At 39.0% G+C, this 21848-nt stretch overlaps 1 protein-coding gene across 3 annotated transcripts in view; it reads right to left on the bottom strand.

Moving 5' to 3' along the window:
• Positions 1 to 21848, bottom strand: part of arid1b (AT-rich interaction domain 1B) — a 168699-nt gene that overhangs the window by 114692 nt on the left and 32159 nt on the right. For all 3 annotated transcript variants that reach the window (XM_088318875.1, XM_088318884.1, XM_088318893.1), the window contains exon 3: positions 4146 to 4295. In XM_088318875.1, coding sequence (XP_088175001.1) covers positions 4146 to 4295 — 150 coding nt within the window. The remainder of the gene's footprint in view (positions 1 to 4145; positions 4296 to 21848) is intronic.

Below are 21848 nucleotides of genomic sequence, written 5' to 3'. Positions count from 1 at the left end.
TCAGCCTTGACATCTGAGAAATAACTTTATAACCTGTGCTGCTCCATGCAATCAGATGAGGTCACAGCAGTACAACAGACTCCAAGAAATGTGTTATTTTCAGTTCGATTTGCTACTAAACTAGCTAATAGTGCTTGGTTGCAGAGCTAATTCTTTGTCAAAGAAACTGGAATGGTTCCATCAGTGTGAAGATGTCCTCTGGCTAGGGTTAATGGGAGTGAAGTGGGCTGCGGGATGCTGCACAGAACGCCCGAAGATCAACATAAAGAACGTTGCAGCTTGGATTTCTCAATTTAATGTCAGGTCAAAAAGCAGGGGTCTAAACCGCAATGACATCCTAATCTGCTGCGAGTTTGCAATCTTTTGTGTGTTTGTGTGTGTGTGTGTTTCTGGGCGCGTGTGTAATCTGTTCAGTGCAGCTCACATCATGCCTCATTTTAGCCTTGAATCACAAATAAAGGTCACCATTTGACCTTTTCACAGCTCAGAATTGCTGCAGCACATTCAGCCGATTTGTGTTCACGCTGACACACGTACAGAAAACTGACACAAAAGACGCACGCTCACACGTAGAAAAGAACAGCTCTGATCTGAAAGATCACCAAATCCTCTATTTGTAATCCTGGCCAGATGGACTGTGTAGGTGAAATTTCCAGCCATGTTTACGCTTGAATCCTAAATGGAAAACAAGGCCTTTATTTCCACTCGCTACCTCAAATCGATGGAAAGTTTTTGCTCTGTGGAAAAATGTCATGTTTTTCTGCCGATCAATAGTTTCAGATTGCTTGAAATCTCAAAAAAAAAAAAAAATGACATTCTGTCTATTCTGGTGAAATATGAAGTTGCATTCAGGTACACGTGCAAATTCCCTTAAACAATAGTGTCTAAACTACGGCCCAGGGGTAATTTGCGGCCCGCAGAATATTTTTTAGCATATATATAAAATGACTTATGACACGGCCCGCAATTCGATTAAAAAAAACAAGGTGAGTTTACGATTTACAGGTTTAGAAATTTGGGGTATTTGAATAGGAAAAGACCAACAATCAGCCAAACCGATCACCTCCGCCGACTTTCAGGATTTTTGAAAAATCCAACAACTGATTAGCGGTAAATTCAAAATTGTTTTAAATTCAGGCAATTATTTACATTAATTTTCCATTTGTTTGAAATAAAACAAATACAAGTGAAAGTTTAACAATTAATTTATTTTGGAAATTTGGAGAAACTTTATCAACTGTAGAAACTACTAGGAGACATAATCATTTTTTATAAGGCATCCTGATTACACTGGTTGCTCCCCGAACTTTTTGCTAGGACTTGAAAACAAAGATGCACATTGTAGTTCTTTGAGAATTGTTTTTTTTTTTTTTATTTTATTTTGATGACAATATTTCCCCTTTTAGTGAAAATGATCAGTATGTGCAGTGAAAACCTATCAGTCCATCTCAAGATGTGAGTAATGGTAATAAACTTTGCTAGATATGTAAGGACAAATAAATTTACAGCCAAAATTATAATAGAGCTTCTCTTCATAACACTAGGAAAAATAAAGATAATTCAGTTTAAAAAATTAAATCACCTATATTTTCCACTTTCTGCTTGGTGTCAAATAGCAATTTGTGAACATTTCACATTAATGTCCTCAAATATGGTCATCCTATACCAATTGCTCTTGCCTATTCACCTTTAACAGACAGCCTTGATGCAGCAGTTTTTTTTCTGAAGAATGTATAATTATTTGCGTGATTGATTTTACCATAACAGAGTAAAAAAAAAATCCACAGTGACCCTTTTCTGCATGTGGCCCTCAGAGACACCGGTGCCTTAAACAATAAAAACGCTGACTTTGGATTGACACTAGTCAAGTAATTGACTAGTCTGGTAATCATTTCATCATATGCCAACTTTGTGGTTGACGTCGTCATTGTGGAAGAGCACCGCATCATCCAATGGAGTGGTAAAAACTATGGCAACATCTTTGGGTATAATGCAGTGAAGTCCCACACACCCGACATTTTTAATTTTTAATTCCCAAAAAAGGCTTTCCTGTTAACAGCAATGATGACAATGACTTTTGACAGGCTCGTGATGTGACTTAGCTGTGGTCAATGTGACTTCATTTCATAATTTCTTTTTTTTCTTTTTTTTACCTCATTATTGTTAGCATGCCTGACAATGATAAATACCAAGAAACCAGCTCACTGGTCACCACGTCAACCTGGCTGTGGATTTTAGAGTTGGGAGTGAAAGTGTGTTCACGTGGATGTACCGTATGAGTGAGAGAGTATTTGTGTGTGTGGGCGTGTGTGTGTGTGTGTGTGTGTACTACAACTTTTTTAACATGTTTAAAAAACAGCTATATGGCATTGTCAATTCAGGATGATTATAACATCACCTCTCATCCCAATCTTAATGTTTTAATTCATTCACCCACATGATCTGTTCTGCTTCACCCTGTCTAGTCAAAGCTATTCTTTCACGTCCATTTTCTATGGAATCTCTCCCAACTCGCTGTGTTCTTTCTCCCACCACCGTTTTGTTCTGTTTCTATCCAGACCACAGTCATTCCCCACTGGCTGCACAGAGGATGGAAAACACATGGGCAGCTGTCACTGGACTCCAAAACAATGTGAACTTGAACCCCACATTGGAGTTACAATAAATTCAAATGTGTGACAGGTCCTTTATGATTAGCTTTGTATGGGCAAGGCTCTTTATGAATTATGACTTTTTTTTTTCTCTGATGTGCATGAGCAGACAATGGGAAACATTTTACAGTAGATTAGATATGTAGAGTCGTAAACAATCACATGATATCCCACAAGACTTAATACGCTGTTACATCATATGTACCATAAAAAGAAGTCATTCATCTGATTCCAATTTTTCAATAGGATCAAATAAATAATTGGTCTCCATAACATTCCCCGTGCCTAATGACTTTGCATAAAAATTGCAGCGGCATCTAATAAATTACAAATAACTTGCACAAGAAACAATTACTGTTAGTTTGTAATCATGAAATGCAATGCGAATTCCAGGGGAGACATTGAATGTATGCTCTCCTCCTTGAACCAGTTTTTCGGACCACATTCACACAAGATCGCTACAGTGGACAACAACTATAAATCAGATACATTCATATCAAAGGCTGAGGTCAGGACTCTCAAACTCATCCAAACATTTCTTCTAAAGATCTTGCTTTGTGCACTGTCATGTTATGTCTGTGCATGGTTAGCTCGGGTTAGCTTAGCATTAGCTAGCTAGTACAACAGAACAAGGATTGGACTTTAGTAAAAAAAAAAAAAAAACAATTAGTACGATCAGCAACACGTTCAAATTGATTCGGACTCGCTGGTTTCACAGTAAATGAACAGCGAACGCAGATTTTGTGTGTGAGTCTGAGCTGTAATATATTACATTTTGTTATATTGTGTCTTGATCACTTCAGTGCTTAAAAAGTGCAGCCCACGTGTTTAAATATTACTGTTTTATTGGACATGAAAAGTAATAATACCACCACAATTGTGTTTGCATTATTGTTGTAATCTGAATTATGACTTGTTTGGTAGAATTTTGAGAAGTAGGTTTAGTGAAAGCTTAAAAGACGGCAAATCAAAGTATTTAGTAAGTTAACAACTCTGATTGAAGTCTTCCCTTGTGAGTCAAGGTTCATTTGACTTTAATATAACCTAAGAATAACTTGTAAACCTAAAACCTTTATCTATAATAAGTCTGATATTTCTTATTGTAAAAGATTAATTTAATGTTTGCTAAAAATACATGGGATGAGGACATTGAAAAAAATTACACATAAATTAAAAAAATCACGGATTAAATCGCAAATGAAATATTGACAGCAAAATTATTACAATTAGATTATTTTTCAAAATCATTCAGCCATAATTATTTGCTAAATCAAATTGTCACAAATATGTTAAAGTGAACCAGTGTCTTGCGTGACAGTTTTACACCTACAAATCATAAAATTATAAATCATACAAGTGAACATCTATTTCTCTAAGAATATCATCAAGACTGAGCATTACCATCTTCATAAGTGGGGAGTTTTTATTCTTATTTTGGATCCATTTAAGGGTATCCAGGTGTATCATGTCGTAGGCAAGTGAGTGTGTTGTTACCTGAGGTGGTGGTCGTGACTGCAGGTAAGGGCTCTGGTTCGGACCCGCAGGGTTCTGTTGCGGTGGACTGAAATAGGGTGGAGTACCCTGCTGGCTTGCCTGCTGCTGTTGGCTGTAGCCCGCCATCCCTTGCTGGCTGTAGGGCGCCACCTGCAATAGAAAAAAGGAATTATTAGGGTCATCATTTCCTTTAAATCAAAAACAGTGCAGATATGTTTCCTGCTACAAATTAGCCAGAAGCGAGCTGCCAATCACATTCGGACGCGATTGATTTGCAACTATGATGGAGGAACAAAATACACAAACATCGCACACGGGGCAGCACAAATTAGGCTCGTCTCCATTTTCCGATTCATCCGAATATCCCTTGGCTACAGGATCTCAATTTAACAAGGCCAGGCTGACGACGGACTCCCAGCAGTCCTGTGCCTAATGAACTCGCACCGCTAAGAACTCTAACGCAATGTCCTCTGGCTCGCCAAATGTGTCATCGTCTTCAAATTATCTCCATCTCGGTCGGATCGCAGCTGGGATGAGGTGTATTCGGATAGTGTGGCGCGCCCGTCCTCGGCCGTAACACTGATGAGGGACGTGCGAATGAGCTGGGGCCTTCCAGAGAGTAGCTTGCCAAGCGTCGCTGCCGCATGACATGCTGGTTATGAGAGAGAATATGAAAAAAAGACTGGCACACATTCAAATGCAGTCTTAATCCTTGCTTGTCATTTGTTATGACTACAGACACAGCCAGGTGCTCGTCACTCCTCTAAGGATTTCCGCGGAGCTGTGGGTTGTCTCACACACACACACACACACATAGGCGCAGACATACGCGCACACTCAAAAGCCAAACAGTTGACTAAACATCATTTACAGCTGGCGGTAAAGCAATATGACAGCACTTTTCATGTCATATTTTTTTTCCTTCATGTCATGTTACATTTTTATTCCATCGTTTACGCCATCCAACCAACAGCCCGTCAAAAATCTCAATAAAAAGACGATGCACAGGCTGTAATTCCTGGTAGGTGCAAAGCTCATAGTTCACGTCCACCTCCATGAGATAAACTGTTAAAGGTCCCCTTAAATCTTCTTTACAAAGAGGAAAACTCCCGGAATGATTTATATCTACAATCATGAGCGTGATATAACAACATTGAAGGTCTTGTCAGATCAAAAGCACATGCTGCACATTTGCGGTTTTATTTTGAATGATATTAGCAAACCCACTCATAACAGTCCAGTTGAAACTGATTCCTGGTGTGAAACGCTGTGTAATGTGGCTCACTACGGCAAATGGAGATTAATACACGGGAAATAGTTCTGAAGAATAAGTCCTTTGAGAAGGTGGTGAAAAGAAATCATCCATGGACATTGTTACAATGATGCTTTAAATAGAGCTGATTGGGCAATACAGAATACATTCCACTTCAATGGGAATTTGATTAGAAAGGACAGGTTACTGTGCATGTGAGAGTGCGTGTGTGTGCGCGCACATGTAGCGCTCGTAGAGTGAGTGTGTCATTAGGCCTTCGAGACAGACAGGGTGAGATCAGTCTCACTGGCAGCGAGGTTAATAGTGTGGCCTTGCTCGTGCCAACAGCTCCACTGGATTCATTACTGCCAGCCAGGGCACCGTCCCACAAACACATGTATGCATGCGCGCATTCACAAACACACACACAAATACACACATGCACGCTGTTAATGCTCTGAAATTCATTTTGCATGTGTAATTATATGTATGAATGTTTGAAAAAGATGCCGCGTATGTTTACAAAGGCTGTGTTTTTTTTTTATTTCGATTTTTCTTTGTTGTTTTTTTTTTTTTTTTTTAGCGGGGAATTGGCTTGCTTTGACTTCTGTACAAGTGGGCATAGGAACTTAACCATGAGAAAATTTGGGTTCAGTCTTGAGACCACTTGACGCATTTGCTCACTTGCATTGTGTAATTATCATAATAAAATGGAAAAAAACAGACCACATATTTTATTGATTGATTGATTGAGATTATAAATATATATATATATATATATATATATGCACACATTTTTTGCGCAGCCTGCAGTATTATGTTTACATCTTGCGTTCAGTAAAATAATTGAGTGGTTTCAGTTAAAGCCAACAGAGTCTATTGTTGCGACTTTGATAAAGATCAGACCACACATTATGACCAGTCCAGGTCAAAGTGTTCACATACATTTTTCTGTAAGTACACAGAAACATTATAAATCTGTATGGTTTATGCCAGTGGTGCCCCTTTGGATTATTTCTTTTCTGCTAACTCAAATCACCACAGGGATGGAGACGAGACAACTGCATGAGGGGTTCCCTCTTAGACGGTCAAATACATATGACAGGCAGATTGACAGATGTGTGCTGACAGTTTGGAATGGCAGAAGATGTCATGCATATGCACAAAGAGAGAGAGTTAAACATCTAGTGTCAGGATACAATGAATAAATGAAAACGTTTGGTACCTTCAATTGTCTTTAAAAAAGCTTGAGACATTTGCTGACTTGCAAAATACACTTGGGGACCAATAGGACTACTTATAATGTATTCAGATTTGGGGATTATTCGTAGTTTCTCTTGCTTTGGGTGATTTTATGGAGTCATATACAGGCATAATGAGCTTCTGTCCATTTGCGATCAAAACAAAAGTACACTCCTCCTCCACAACATCAATTTGCAATCATACTGAAAGGTTGTGGTCTCCGTACAATTACTTGATGTAATTAAATACAAGCATCTACAGTATTTGCTCAGTGCTGCTTGATTATGAAAGAATTTTGACCTCAAACACGACAGATCATAATAATGGCCAGTGTTCAGAACAACAAATTACCAAGTCAAACACATTTTCCAAATGAACCATTTTCAGAAGCCTTTAGCCTATTTTGTCGTTTGTAATGCATTCACACACACGCACGCCCGCCCCTGTGTTTGGTCCTGTACCTGTACAAAGCAGAGTGCACAGATGCACTAAATATATACATGCAGAGATAAGTAGAACAGGTGTGCTGCTGATTCTTCCAACAAATATAACACCTGTGCGCAGAAAACAAGACAATTTTCTACCTTTCTCTTCACTCAGGTGCAGCTGAAGCAGACCAGTTAACGATGCGTTTTTACCCACATTGTCTTCGCATGTGTACAGGGTCAAATATAATGAAATGACAACAGATGATAGGTGTGAAATGACACATAATAGGCATCCTGCGAAGCAGAAAACTCACCATAAACGGCCAAGAAAGTGCGGTGAAATATAAAACGCCAAAGACAAACGCGACAACAATGCAACACTCAACCATAAAAGTCTTCACAAATAAATAAATAAAAACACGGTGTTGCCAATAGTAACCTGAGGTTTTGTGTTCCTCCAATAGAACATTTAAAGTCACAACAACATACAGCTTGTGATTAAATTGAGCTATTGATCAAGAGACATAAAGTCGCCAAACAGGCGATATCACAGGCAGGTGACCGCGACTGCTGGTGACTGCTTTTCAATTAAAAATGAGATCATCCAACCGCTTGACCTATCACACTAACCCAAAACACGCTCACATGTTTACTTGCAGTCTAGTCAGTCAACACCATAGTGCAAAGAAACTGACAGCTCAACACAACAGACAGGTTAAAGATTAAATGAAAGATGCTCGAGACAGAGCGCTAGGCAAAGAGGAGACAGATGGGGAGGATGTTGACTTATAGGAGTGCATGAAATGATGTTGAACATGATAAGGCAGCGATACTGACAGTGAGATATGCGAACACAAGGAGGGAAAAGGGATGAAGCAAGAGCCAAGCACAAGGTTGAGGACACTGTGGAATAAAAAAATGAAGTAGCTTTATAAATAATAAATGCGAAGAATGTCATCTCGAACGGGCACTTAGATTTGAGGGTGCGCATGTGGACGCACACAAGTGACTTTACCGGCCACATCATCACACGTACAATCGGCAGAGGTCTAATACAAACACTCTGGCTTTATGACGACAACAGTGCTCAATTTTGACTGACAGACACAGATACAATATGCCATACGTTTATGATACTTTAAATGTATTTTATTGTAAATGCAAATAATAGAATCCATGAAGCCAGTGGCTAGATACTGGATTCAAATATTTCAATGACAGATTAAATGTTTAAAGAGTTACCGGTAGTTCATTTCTTCCTGCGAACGTTACCCACCAATAAAATTAGATGAGCTAAAATTACACAACACATTCTCTACACTGTACCAGATTGTCACCTGAACCGATTGAACCACTAAAATAAAGAGCAAAACAAGTCAGTCTGATGATATCAGCAGCAGGTGAGAGTCGAAAACACATCCACCTATTTCCTACGTGGAAACAGAACATCAGTGGTGGTTTTGAGGCCACAGAAAGCCCCAAACAAGAAGCGCGTGAAGACCCCACTATGCCCCGCCCCTTAAAGGCACAGGCATGCACAGACATGTTATTCTTGGAATTTGTATTTCTTTGCCCTATTTTTTTATGCCCAGCGCAAAGTGCATAACTGTGTGCGTTGGTGCAAGACGGGCGCTGTTAGAAATGGAAGTTTGCGCCATTGTGGGATTGAAAGCGGCCGACTTGATTCCCAGCCAATAGAAGCAGCTCCCCTCATTCCTGTTTTAAAGTCAGCACAGTCCTTAATCCTTGAGAAAATATTGACAAACTGTTGACAGTCACCTATTAAGCTAATATGTATGTTTTTGGAACGTGTAAGAGAGCCGTCCGGAGAAAACTCACGTGAGCACAGGGAGGGCATGCAAACTCTTCAACACTGTTAGGCAGTTGAACAACTTCGATCTCACTGTGTTGCCTGTTGAAGTGCTATCTATTAATTTCATTATTTATTAATATGAATGACCAATTAATGGCAAAATGTTCAGATTTTTTTTTAATACATTTTAAATGTAGCTTTGATTTGAGTTCTTGTACTAAGTGAGAGCATATTGACTGTATTCCACATGATGTGCCTTGTTTACTACAATTTCTATATAGCTCCCATTTCTAAAGAAACGTTGTTCTCACTCCTCCCTTGTTTTGCTCAAGGTCAAATCGTTGTCACAATCATATCATGTGGTGGATAAAAGAAGCTTGTCATAGGCTTTGACTTGTGCCGCTTGCCTTCGCAGGCAGAGCTGTAAAAAAGACATTTTCAAGGAGGTTAACGCTTACTGGGTGTTAATGCTCGCTGTGCGTGAACTGCCATTTATTCTTGCAGGTTTTTGCAAGCGGCTCTGGGCCCCTTGCCATCAACTCCAAATGTTTTTCCCCACTAAACTCCTGACCCCAATCAGATGCCAAAACAGGCAGACGGGGTTGGTTGCGAAGCAGGAGAGACGGAGAAAGAAAATGTCATTCATTTGGGAATCAAAAAAATGGATCTGCACGCGAGACAGAGGGAGTTGGCAGCATACAGCTACTTCATTTAAAGAACGCTCCAAGACGATTAGAAGGTTGGTTACAACATTACTAATCACAAAATTGCCCTGTGCAACACGCGATGTTTGTGCACAGACATTTATAAGTGGAGGGGGAAAGTCGGAGGGGAGGGTGGAACAAAGCAGAGAATAAATAAATAAAATACAAGCTTGTGAACTAGTATCACCACAAGCTATTACATTGGAGGCCGCCTAAGTTACTGGCACTTAAATGTGCCAGTGTGTTAAACGATGCTGACACATTCAACTGTCAAGTGGCTTGGGGTCAGTACAGACACTGACAACTTTGAAAGGATCAGCAGCACCACTTCTCATCTTCGCAGCATTAGCCTGTTTGCGAGTCCTCTATCAGTAAAGCAGTTCGGTTGGGCAAAGGAATTGTATAAAGTGTCCTTGAGCCTCAAATTTGACATTGATGCGCTATTTGCCAACTTTGCCTGCAGTGAATGATATTGAAGAAGAAGGGATAAATACTTGTATTTGGAAGTAAACATGTTGGATTTCTGATTTAAAATATATCAGAATATTCGCAGAAAAAAAAGAAGAAAAACATCCATGTTGGGCTATGTTTGCTCTGCAGTAGACAAACATGAACTGCTGTCTCCATGAGTTACAGAGTTTTCTTGCTTTGGTTTGTTTTGTTTGTTGGCCAACGCGACAAAGATAAGGTCTACATGAAAATACATGCACTGGATAAATAAATTCTTCAGCGTTGGGTTATTTTCGATGGACTGTTTTCAACAGTGAAATTAATCTTCGAATGCTGGCGTGCTTTTCATAAAAATAACCGCAACAATCAAAAGTTCACATTTGTTATACTATTTGCTTTTTTGCAAAACTCAAGCCGTTCTGGGCATAAACCTACCCTGACACCTCATAGACTATGGCCCGTTGTTCCAAAATATCAGCGTGTCTGCCATTTTGGATGAGGCAGATCTGTGCCAAAAAGTAATGTAAGTATTTGGTAGTTAAGCGACAACCTACAAAGTACACAAAGTTGATACTTTCACTGATTCAAAGTAAGAGGCACCAAAAACAACTCTTATGCATTCAAAACTTCAATATTCCATTCATCCATTCGGATTTTCTTCTTTTCCCCTTTAAATTCAAATATGTAAATTAAGGGGAATGTTTGCATTTTTAAAACATAAAACCCTATTTTTTCCCACATTTGATTAAGCTCTCAACATAAACCTGACCTAAGTTCCTTAGTAAACTGATGAGAGAAAAGAAAAAAAAAAATCACTCTCTTGCCCCATCAGGTACCTCAAATTGGACTTTTAAGAAGCCACCACAGGCAAATAAAAATAACCAGAAAGTGGGCACAAAGTTTATCACCTCGTTTTGATTTCTATACTCCCTAAAAAAAACAGCAAATTGATAACATTTACAGTTAAATTATCTCTGTCTATTGCAAAGGAATTGTGTTCCCAATACTGCTTTTGTGGCTAACATTAGCGAGTATACAGTGCTAATGCTAATTTAGTATTGCTAGCACTGCTATTTTGTTGAAGTTGGACAGCGCTCTCTGTGGCTATTCAACTATACAACTATACGCATCTTCGTATTTAGTTGTCATTACAGATGGCCATGTTGGACAATCGCGCTCGTGGACTGAGGAGAACAGGTTTGGTCGGAAAGTCATGGTGGGAGGGCATCATTTGAGACGTGAGGCTACATTCTAATCTTGGAAACTCCTCCTTTTAAATAAAAAAAAGAGCTTTGGGTATTCACACTTAGGTCAACTGTGAACTTTCAGGTTTAAACACAGGAATTAATCAACTCTTTTCTTGAGATCCTTTTTTATTCTAATCCAGCGTTAACTGGATGTCCGTAAGGGATGCAGAGCCGCGGAAATGGCGTATCATCTGTACGATGCCGATTGAAGTTCTCAATCTCATCTCAGATCTGTTTTGGTGATGCGTTTTCACCTCTCAGCTCTGGCAGACTTGACTTGTGTAATAATATTTTAGACAGTCTGGATGAAAAGTCAGATGAATTCACATTGAGGTAAAAAAAAAAAAAAAAATGGGCTAATCCCCTCGCAAGGCACCGACTTTCTTCCCCTTTATTTTTCACGCTCCCTCCTTCTGGCTCTACTTTCATCTCCCTGCTCTTTTATCTTATCAATAGACATATATAGAGCGCAGAAGACAGGGAGCAGCGAGCATGCAGCTCTCAGAAACATGCAGTTTGTGATGTTTTACACCGCTTGTCTGTATTCAACACTAAATTGTATTAAATCCTAACTTCAACTCACCTGCCTGGGTGAGCATGATGGAGTTTGCAGCTCACGCAACTAATCCAAGACATAACAGAGAAGAGAAGTTTGTCTTAAAAAAAAAAAAAATAGACCCCACTTACTTCTTGTTACGTATGACAATTTGCTAGTCAAATTTCACCCTTCATCAATACACAATGAATAGCAAAACTGAGAATCACAGACTTAAATTTGCCGCCACTGAGGCGATCCCAAAAATCTTCGCTGGGTTTGTCTCGTTCACGTCGCCTACACGTGAGTAGTTTGAAGTTGACGGAAGCTGGGTGCTATTTACTTTGCACCAGCTAGCTCCCAACAAGCTTGGCTGGCTAGCTAGTGCGGCTAAACATGTCACTATTAAGTCAGCAATCATCGCCGCCAAATCTTAGGTGGCAAGCATGTGGGAAGGTGGTAGGCCAATTTAAGATGTCGGATCATTACACAAAAAAAAAATAAACTCAACTAAATTAATAACTCAGCGTCTGTCAAAAATAAATTAAAAAATTTGATTTGGTACCCAAATGTCTAGGTCTGAGCCAGCCAAAAGCAAGATCATTCGTGGCTCGTGCATTGATGACGAAGGCAGCCAAGAGTTGCAAGTACTATTGCGAATTCCACCACACAATGACTATTGTCACTTCATTTATGCATCACATATAATATGTTTCAATTGTGCAAAAACATTCTCACTGCATCAGGGATCTTTTCCCCAATGGGTTATGAGGAACGCCTTGTCTGCAGTTGGCGTGTTGTCCAACAGTTATGTGCCTGTTTTCGCAAATTTTACGCAAAATGATTAATTATTTCTTTTTTAGATTCCCGACTTATGAACATAAGTTAGTGCATACTGTACTTGTCACCATGGTGATGAATAAACCACAGATTTAATGGTAGTCCAAAGTAATATTCCTGTGCAGGGCTAACGTTATGTTTGTAAGGTATATTAAATTAATAACACTGTCGAGAAGCCACGTACGACCAAGGGAAAATTAATGTAGTGGGCGTTTTTGCCAGAGAATGTGGTTCGTGTTACAAATATTACATGACGGCTGTTCACAGAATTTCTTTTCAATGTTCAATATGTGAAATGCAAATTATGACTCACAAACTGCAAGACGAACACGCTTATTTAGAGCCGTAAGTATATTAATGTAGTATAAGTATGTACAATATCAGTAACATTACCTGTTTGTTTTAACAATAGACTACTGCGTTTGGACTTTGACTTTTAGGGTCTGCACGACAGTCATATAAGGTGTGATAGGAAAAGGAAGGTCCACATTTTAGAATTCCTTAATCCAAAATTTATAGGAAGCATGACGAAACATAAATGACAGACTTGCGGGCCCCCCAAAAAAAAATTAAAAAACACGCAGATGCAAATCTGTTCCCTCTTTCGCACATGGGACAATAAACTGCAAAAATAAAAAAATAAAAACAGACTCACTCACATTCACTTAAACTTCTAACATGCGCACAGCAAGCATGCAAATACCACTGAGAGGAGTCTGTACTCTGATTTCAACTACAGCTGAAGGAGTCCTAAAAAAAAAAATTTAAGTTACCTCAATTAAAAATCTAAAATTCTTGAAGATTTTTTTTTATCGTTTCAGGATAAGAACATATAGTTTGCTGCTATACGCAATTTAAATTCAGAAAAACTGTTGATTATATTAATAAAAAAAAAAGGGAAAAAAAACGATCATTTATTCAGTGAAATGTCTCATTTTCTCTTGTGTAGTCATAATTGTTATTTAACCAAGCAACACTATATATTATGCAAATACTGAATTATTCAATAGAATGTTTTGCAGGATACTCGAATATTTGATGGCCCCAGACTTCATTTAAACCCAGATCAACTTTCAGGAAGACACACTCACTAGTGTCTTACAACATAAACACATCACAAAAAAAAAGGAGCAGCAAGTGTACAGTATACGAGAACATAAAGCAAATCCCTCGTGGCTGCTTTGTTGAACTAAAAAAAAATCACTTAAACTGAGTAAAATGGGAGGGATTTTCACCCTCATTTTTCACTTAATGGTCATGCAGCATCGGCTCAACTTTATGCGCGATTGGCTGAGAGCCACTCCACAGTCGAGGGGTAATAAAAGTTACAAATGAGAGCGGGCTATTAGAGCCATTGATGTGCGTAGGCTAGCTCGCTAATTAATTGATTCTGAAACTTCATCTATTCCACAGCCAGAGAGGAACCTTTAATTAATCAGCCTTTTTCAAATTGCTGTCCTCTCCTCTTTCAGCCTTTTCCTCCGTCCTTTTCCAAAACCACCTTTACACCCCGCCCCCTCGCCGCCACCCCTAATGTGTTCTGTAATTGTGGAGGGAGAAAGCCCAGGCTCCCGCGTGTCGGCAAGAAGTGCAGGTCTGAGTTCTCGAGGAAATAGTATGGGCACAAGTGTGTGACCGCGTGGATGAGATGGGTACTTTGAACAGCAAGCATTCAATATTTCAAGAGCCTTTCAAAAAGGGAGGGGCACAGAGAAGCTGGAGTGCTCCCCTTTGTATCTTCATCGCTTCGACCCCCTCCAGTCTTCCCGGCAGTCGGGCTGATTTATTGGGGCTTCCCAGTCATTGGAAAGAGGCTGCAGCGAAGGCTGCATTAACCCCCGAGACAACCCCAGCACCCGGGGGCCCCTAAGTGCTTCCAAGTGGCCCTTGCACTACCCCCCCCCCTCCATTGGTGAGAGACCCCCCGTTACCGGGCGCAATCAATGTCGTAAATTACCCATCTCTCGCTCAAGTCGATATTCCACAGTATGATGTTTGGACAGGGCAGAATTTTACAAGCTGTATTTTAATGCCATCTTTGATGTGAACTTGAACAACTTCCATGTTCAGATTCAATACAATATTATCGGACATAATGAGCACACATTCGAAATACGGATTGCATTAGATGGATTGCTGTAAATTCGACAAATATAACTCAATCCGTAATGCAGGCCTATATATGATGTGTAACAATATAGAATCTTAAAAGAACATCTTAAAAGTTTGGCTCTGGGACAGATTAATAAAAATACAATTAAAAAAAATATTCTTTTCTACATTTCATTTTCTACAGTTGTATATATGCTAGATTAATCAAATCGAGCAGCTCAATCATGATAGTCCGTCAACGTTTTAGATGTTTGCCAAATATGTATGTTGATAGGGGCAACAATACAACCCAAACAATCATTTCATATAAGAGGTACTGTCAGAAGACAGCAACAGAAAGTTAATTGTTCCGTTCATTTCATGATAAAAATTGAAACTGGCAATGAAAGACACAATACTGAATTTAATTAAGGCACGTGTTGTGTATGCTGCTGGATCCAATATACAAATACGTTCTCATACATCAATATTTTATATTTAATATTTATGAGACGTTTTCACGAAGATGCCAGCCCAATAAATACAATAATACAAGGTTTACGCTTGTAATGTCCCCGTCATGCGTCAGTCATGACAAAAAATAAAGTCCTTTTGGTCTTTTAAAATATCCAACGTTATTATAAAAGTCTCAGTCGTAATAATTCCTAAAAGTGCTTCAAAACACATATAGATGGACACTCCGTCCGCAACCTGGGCACCATGCTATCATCGTCCCTCCATCCTTATTCATAAAAAAAAAAATCGTCCACTGTCCATATTCATCTTCATCCTTTTAAAGCACTTGTGTCTATACATTTTGACCGCCCGCCCCGGCATAAAAAAAAAAAAAAAGAAAACTTTGTGCATGGGAGAGACAATGGCAGAGGTTTTCTAATTCATACATAAAGATTATTTCAAGCTAATTAACTGGCTAATTTCCTATTCACATCCACTTACCGTAATTTCCGGACTACAAAACACACCTGATTAAAAGCCACAAGGGCGAAATTTAGCCATAAAATAGATTTGTATATACCTTAGCCGCTTCGGACAAATAGCCACGGGTCTCCACGTTATTAAATGGGGTATTAACTATATTCTAAACACTGGAGATGCTTTGTACCCCCCCAAACAAAAAAAAAATAATATAGTTGGAGAGCATACTGGAACTATTCTTAGACGATTGTTGTCACACGAAGCAAATGCACAGATGAGCTCGGATTGGGGTTGCAATGTCTGTATTTATTGCACTTCATCCCTCTGCTTAAATTAAAAAATTAAACGCAACTTGAGATGCATTTCTTTGGCTCTCAATTGCTTCTTCACACAGCCGCCGAGGTCTCTTTTCTCTCTCACGCTCGAACTCTCTCTCAAACTGTCGGTTACAGGACCAGTACACGCAACAGTATTTCGAGATGGCCGCTTCAAGTGCAAATATTTGAATTCAATACGCGCGATACTCGACTCAGTTAGTGGCTATTAAAGGCACTGACGAAAACCTATTTCCACCCTTGCTTTGTCCATTATTTATTTATTTATTTATTAATTTGTCATCCTACATCCTCCGCCCCCAGAACAGGCGTCTAGGACGGTTGGACTGTTCCTTCCCTGGGATGAATTGCCCATCTCTGAAAACACAAAGGGAAAAAATTCACATACTGTCACCTTTCAAAAATAATGACCTGTCGTTTTTTCTCCGTTTCATTTCAGAAAAAAAAAAACTCAATCAAATACTAATTATATTATATTTATGAATAAGCTAATAAATCACAGTCGTATCATTGCATCCCCTAATAGCAGGCAAATATGGACCCAATTGCTTTTAGCAGGACAGGACAGCTACGAACACAATCTTACTTGATATAAGCTTGGAAAATATTGCTCGGGAAAAAAAAAAAAACATCCCACTAACGCACAACAGCATTAGCGTGAAAGCCTATTTCTGAGATCACAAGTTCACCAATATTATTCACGTTTAATCAGGAAAGATGCTAGTAAGGCGGAAACAAAAGGTGTTGATGGTAACAATAACCATGCATCAGTTCCACATGACAAAGAAAACTAAAATGAAGGTGAACATATTGGCTTCTTTCTGGAAAGTGAATTGTGAACAAACAGCGAACACTGGTGATTAGTTGTACAAGACTTTTGGACATATTCACTTTTATTCATTCACACATGAACTCACACGCTCCTCCTGTCGTCATTGGCCAGGATATTTGTTTGTATTTTATCTTTCACCCACTCCATCCACCCTCCACTCGTTTCACATCAAACACTAATGTTTCCTTCAAATTCCTTTTCCTCTACGTCTGCCAACTTTGACATCACAGGAAATTATGCTTGAAATTGGCCTCTTTTTTTTTTTTTTAACACTTTCCACATAGACGCTTTTCTCATGTGGCATGTCATTCATTCCAAAGACGCTCCCCTCGTTCTTCCACTTTTGTCTTGTGTTTCACTTCTTCCATTTTGGTAAGTACGTATTATTTATGAGGCGTCTCTCACAAATCGCACACACAGAATGCTTAAATTGGTTCAAATGTGAAATAAAATAAAGTCAAAAAGGCTGGAGGTTTGTTCTCAAACACACAGTCTGAAAAATCTAAATTCAATATTTTTGGGAAAATCTTTCAGACGCACATAAAGACGGTACTTTCGTATGGATCCACACGTCGCTAACGCTGTCATATGGATGCATTGACAGCAGGACGTACAGGACACAACCTCGCTTGGCTTATTAGCTAGAGGCCGTTTTCTTTTCCTGAGCCATCATCACTAAGATCTTTGTCTATGCTTGCCTCTTATTACAGGATTAAGCCAAACAACCCACGAGAGGTTTAGCCAATTGTTAGCGAGCTGCAAAGTTAAGGGATGAGTCAGAGCATGGATGTGAATGCGTGTCCGATCTTGTGAATATATGCGCACTCTCTACAAGCAAGTATTGTATCATTGAGAGACCTCGAGACCACAGGTGACAAATTCAAGGCCTGGGGTCCAGATCAGGCTCACTTGATGATTCTTTTTTTTTTTTTTTTTGTGGACCGCGAATGCATATAATGGGTGTTGACTTCAGGTTTCTTGTTAAATACAAAATTTCAAATTCTTTAATAATATTGAGATTTATTTGACAATCATGATCTAGACATATAGCTCTCAAAAATAAATATGCCCCTCATATTTAAAAAAAGACATTTTATTGTATCTTTTCTGAGGCATTGTTATTAACAAGTCACATGACACCGGCAAGAGGAAATTGCAAATTGGGCACTATAAACTCCAACATTTAAAGCAGTAATACTTTTATCCACAGTCACCATCAAAGTTGACGATGAGGTTTTGTTTCACTGGTTAACCTTTTACATTTGTCTATTTTTTTTTATTTTTTTAAATATTTATTTATTTATTTTTTTTAGCGCTATTGCCATTCAAGAAATTGCCTGCACGGTTATTGAAGGTTTTATGGTGGGAGCAGACTGTCTACGATACAGATTTTCTTTTCTATTGTCATTGTTTGCCCAGATGAAAATCATTCAAGCTGGGAAGTTCTACATATTAAGATCTTTCTTTCATTGGCCAAGAAAGCCTTTCCACTGACCTAATTACCATCAGAAGGACTGACCTACATTTTACGACATAAATTCTAATATTCCTTCAGTGAAATAAATGAATATATATAAATAAATTATCAACAATCTATTGTCTCCTCTCTGTAACATTTTCGCTGCCGAGTTATTTCCTGTACTGTCGGCGGATGTTAGATTTTTGTCCAATCAGAGTTCAGCCTCTGTGTGTTGCCATGTCAATCTAATCCGCCCACGGCCTTCGGAATCATCAGTGGAGGCCAATGTTACATAAATAACTTAGCAATCAGATTTCAGTTTCATCCAAGCAAGACTAGCAGGTTGTCTCTCGTTCTAATGACATCAGCATTTTCATTTTTCATCCTCTGAATGGCCGGTCAGAACATGTTCAACGAGCAAAACACGTGTAGCAATCTCCACACATTAATGCTTTTAATAAATCGGCTTCTCTGGTGAGTATGATCTATTTTTTTTTTTTTTTTTTTAAGTGGCACAGTTGCCTGCTGTCATATTTCCTTTTTATACTTTCTATAATTGCAACATGATTAGGTGGATTGAGTCGGTAAAGCCCTACTGAAGCCCGCCTCTTGCTTTTCTTTATACCTTAACATGTGCGACACATGTATACTGTAGTAGGAAATTATACACAAAAATTAAGCTATGCAATGTTTTAAGTGAACTATTTGTTCAGTCAACTTGAACATTAGTGTGCCTACACCAACAGTATTATGAATAAATGAACAATTTCAAAAAGACACCTTTCCAGTTATTGTGATCAAACGAAATTCTTTGCGCCGTATGCACACAGTTACTGATGTGAGGGAGACGAAGGATTAACCAACTTACACTTTTACCTCCCCCCCTTCACTTGATGTTGTGCAGTTATTTATAAAAAGTGAGGCTTAATTTTAGCTGGCTTTAATCATAATGAAAAGCAGAGGACCTTTCGTCCATCCGCTAAACCCCGACACACACACACACACACGCACGCCCACAGAGGTAGACGCATATCTGTGACAGGTTGCCTGGCAACATCGCAGCATGTTTGGCTGTGACAAGCTGGGGTCTTAGCCCTGAGGCGCAATGCATCATGGGGGATTGTGTTGCCAATACAGCCGCAGTCAAGATAGCGAGGCTGACATCTTGAACCGCCGTTGCGGCGTGTGACGACAAGATACGGTCGCTATGAGGGTCCTCGCACAGCTGCTGTGACGCACACGCTTTCTGCATCCTTACAACGTTGAAATTAAAAGTCATGTCGCCGATCGATACGACGCCATTTCTTTCAGACATGACCTCTGACCTTGTTTCTGTAGGTGAAGCTCATTACTCTCATGTGAGCGTGTGGAATTAAACCTCCTCCAAACTCATTACTGGGAGCTAGATTCTAGCAGCTGCAGTAATGCAGTCAATGCGGCGGTGGTGCTGCGTTTAAAGCCGGTAGCAGATAATTAGAAACTTTAGAAGCACAGTTCCCATGGCTATAGCCAGAGTGAACAACTAATTCTATTTGAACTAATTACGTTCCATAGCGCTATGCTGCGATTGCTATGCTGGTGCTCAGCCTCCCCTATGTAATACGCTCGAGGAGCTAACACCGAATAGTGCAACGGATGTATTTTGGACTGTATTTTACGGCATTGCCTCTTCTCCCCCGCAGGCTCACAACTGTATGGCTTTCATTCTGTAAAAGCTCTCCTCAACTTTGCATACAGATCCGTTTGGGAGTGTGAGGACATCTAATTAGCATATTCAGTGAGTTGGTCGTGCTGTTAATCAGAGGTGGGGAATGACATATTTACTTTGTTACATTTACACAAAACACTTTTTTGATTAATTGTACTTATCAGAGCAGTTTTAATGCATCATACTTTTTACTTGAGTAAATGTATTTAGAAGACTACTTTTACTCGATTCCTTTGTGTCACATTACACATGCGACTACAGGTATTTATACGGAATAGACCGACTGTCAGCGGGACCGATTATTATCATTTTGCGCATTGTTTTTCTTTTTTCCCAAACTCACGGCCGATATCAGAAGATATCACCAGAACCTTTAAATTTATTTACTTTAAATGTTCAGTTAACATCAAACCAGATAAAGTGTTTGTTGTTTTTTTAACCTAAAATCAAAGCTAAGCAAAAATCTTTAATTATTCCCAATTTTGCCATAGTGATTATCTTCTCCAAATATCAGTTCGGTCACACAAAGTCTATACGGCCCCACACGGATGTAATGTAATGCGTTAATAATAAAAATATATATAGATTGAAATGATATTTATGCATTTTCCTTTTCAACGTAAGAGGAATTTGTAAAACAATCAAAGGCAAGCAAACGATTCCTATGAATCAAATTACTGGGAACCAGTTTTTCCCAAAAAGTAACTTTCGACGTGTGCATTGAAAAAAAGCAGCGGGGAAAAATGTGCAAAACATGCACAGTGCATAAAATATAGATACAAGCTGGCAAAAAAATATTCCTTTAGATTAATGCAACAGATTGCAGATGAATGTAGTATCATAACACCAATTCATAAATAATCATATACGGTAATTAGTAATCTCTGTCTGGTGAACCTATAGTGCTATTTCACACATGTAAACACAGAAAATTTATTTAAGATTTATTGTGGCTAAATGTGCCTTAGATTGGTATTTTATATAAAAATGTTATTTCAAATTGATATTGTTGGGGAAATTTGAATTAGCTATATTCCTATTTTTATATTTAACTATATGACACTCATCCTCATATATATTAAAAAATAAATCAATAAATAAATAAATTCAATGCGCCAATCATAGCGCTGCAATTCAGGAATCTCTTGCAGATTGGCTTGTGATACCTCTTCACACTTCAAAATCGCCATATTCCTTCTGCTATTTAAAAAAAAAACAAAAAAAAAAAACATTTTTTTTCAGAAAGTCCATTGTCTAATACAGTATCGATGATATGTGCATCTACTTAATTTTTATTCAAAATGCAAGAAATCGGCACGTTAATGTGTTTTCCTCTTGCTCTCTCTCTCTCTCTCGCTGGTCTCGCTATATTTAGAAGCTCACTCGCCACAGTGTGAGCTGTCCAAGTCCAACGGAACCGACCGAGCTGTCACAGTAAATAGCAGGCAGCGGCAGCATAGGACACCGTGCACTTCTCAGTCTGTCTCGCGCTCTTTTACAAACACACACTTGCTCATGAGCACACACACGGAAGCCAGTACAATATGAAGCGCGACTTCATTCTGCACACCGACTGTATCACACAATGCAACAAATAGTAAGCGCATGTTCAATCAAATGTTCACAAACAGTACATCTGCGTCCAAAATAAGATTTACTTGTGATTCAATAAAGCAGACATAAGCGTGCTATTGTCGCAAACACAAAGGTTGTGCTGTACGTGATGCCTCCATGTAGGGTTGCGCAATTCATCGAAATTCAATTGCCATTTAGATTATTACACTCCACGATTGCAAAATTGGCACGATCGTACAAAAAATGATTAGCAATT

This window comes from Idiotropiscis lumnitzeri, chromosome 1, assembly GCF_059441095.1.
Source record: "Idiotropiscis lumnitzeri isolate Australia: NSW breed Sydney's pygmy pipehorse chromosome 1, RoL_Ilum_1.0, whole genome shotgun sequence".
In the NCBI taxonomy this organism is placed as follows: Eukaryota; Metazoa; Chordata; class Actinopteri; order Syngnathiformes; family Syngnathidae; genus Idiotropiscis; species Idiotropiscis lumnitzeri.
Note: the sequence above shows the minus strand (reverse complement) of the source record. Positions and strands in the feature narration are given on the sequence as shown.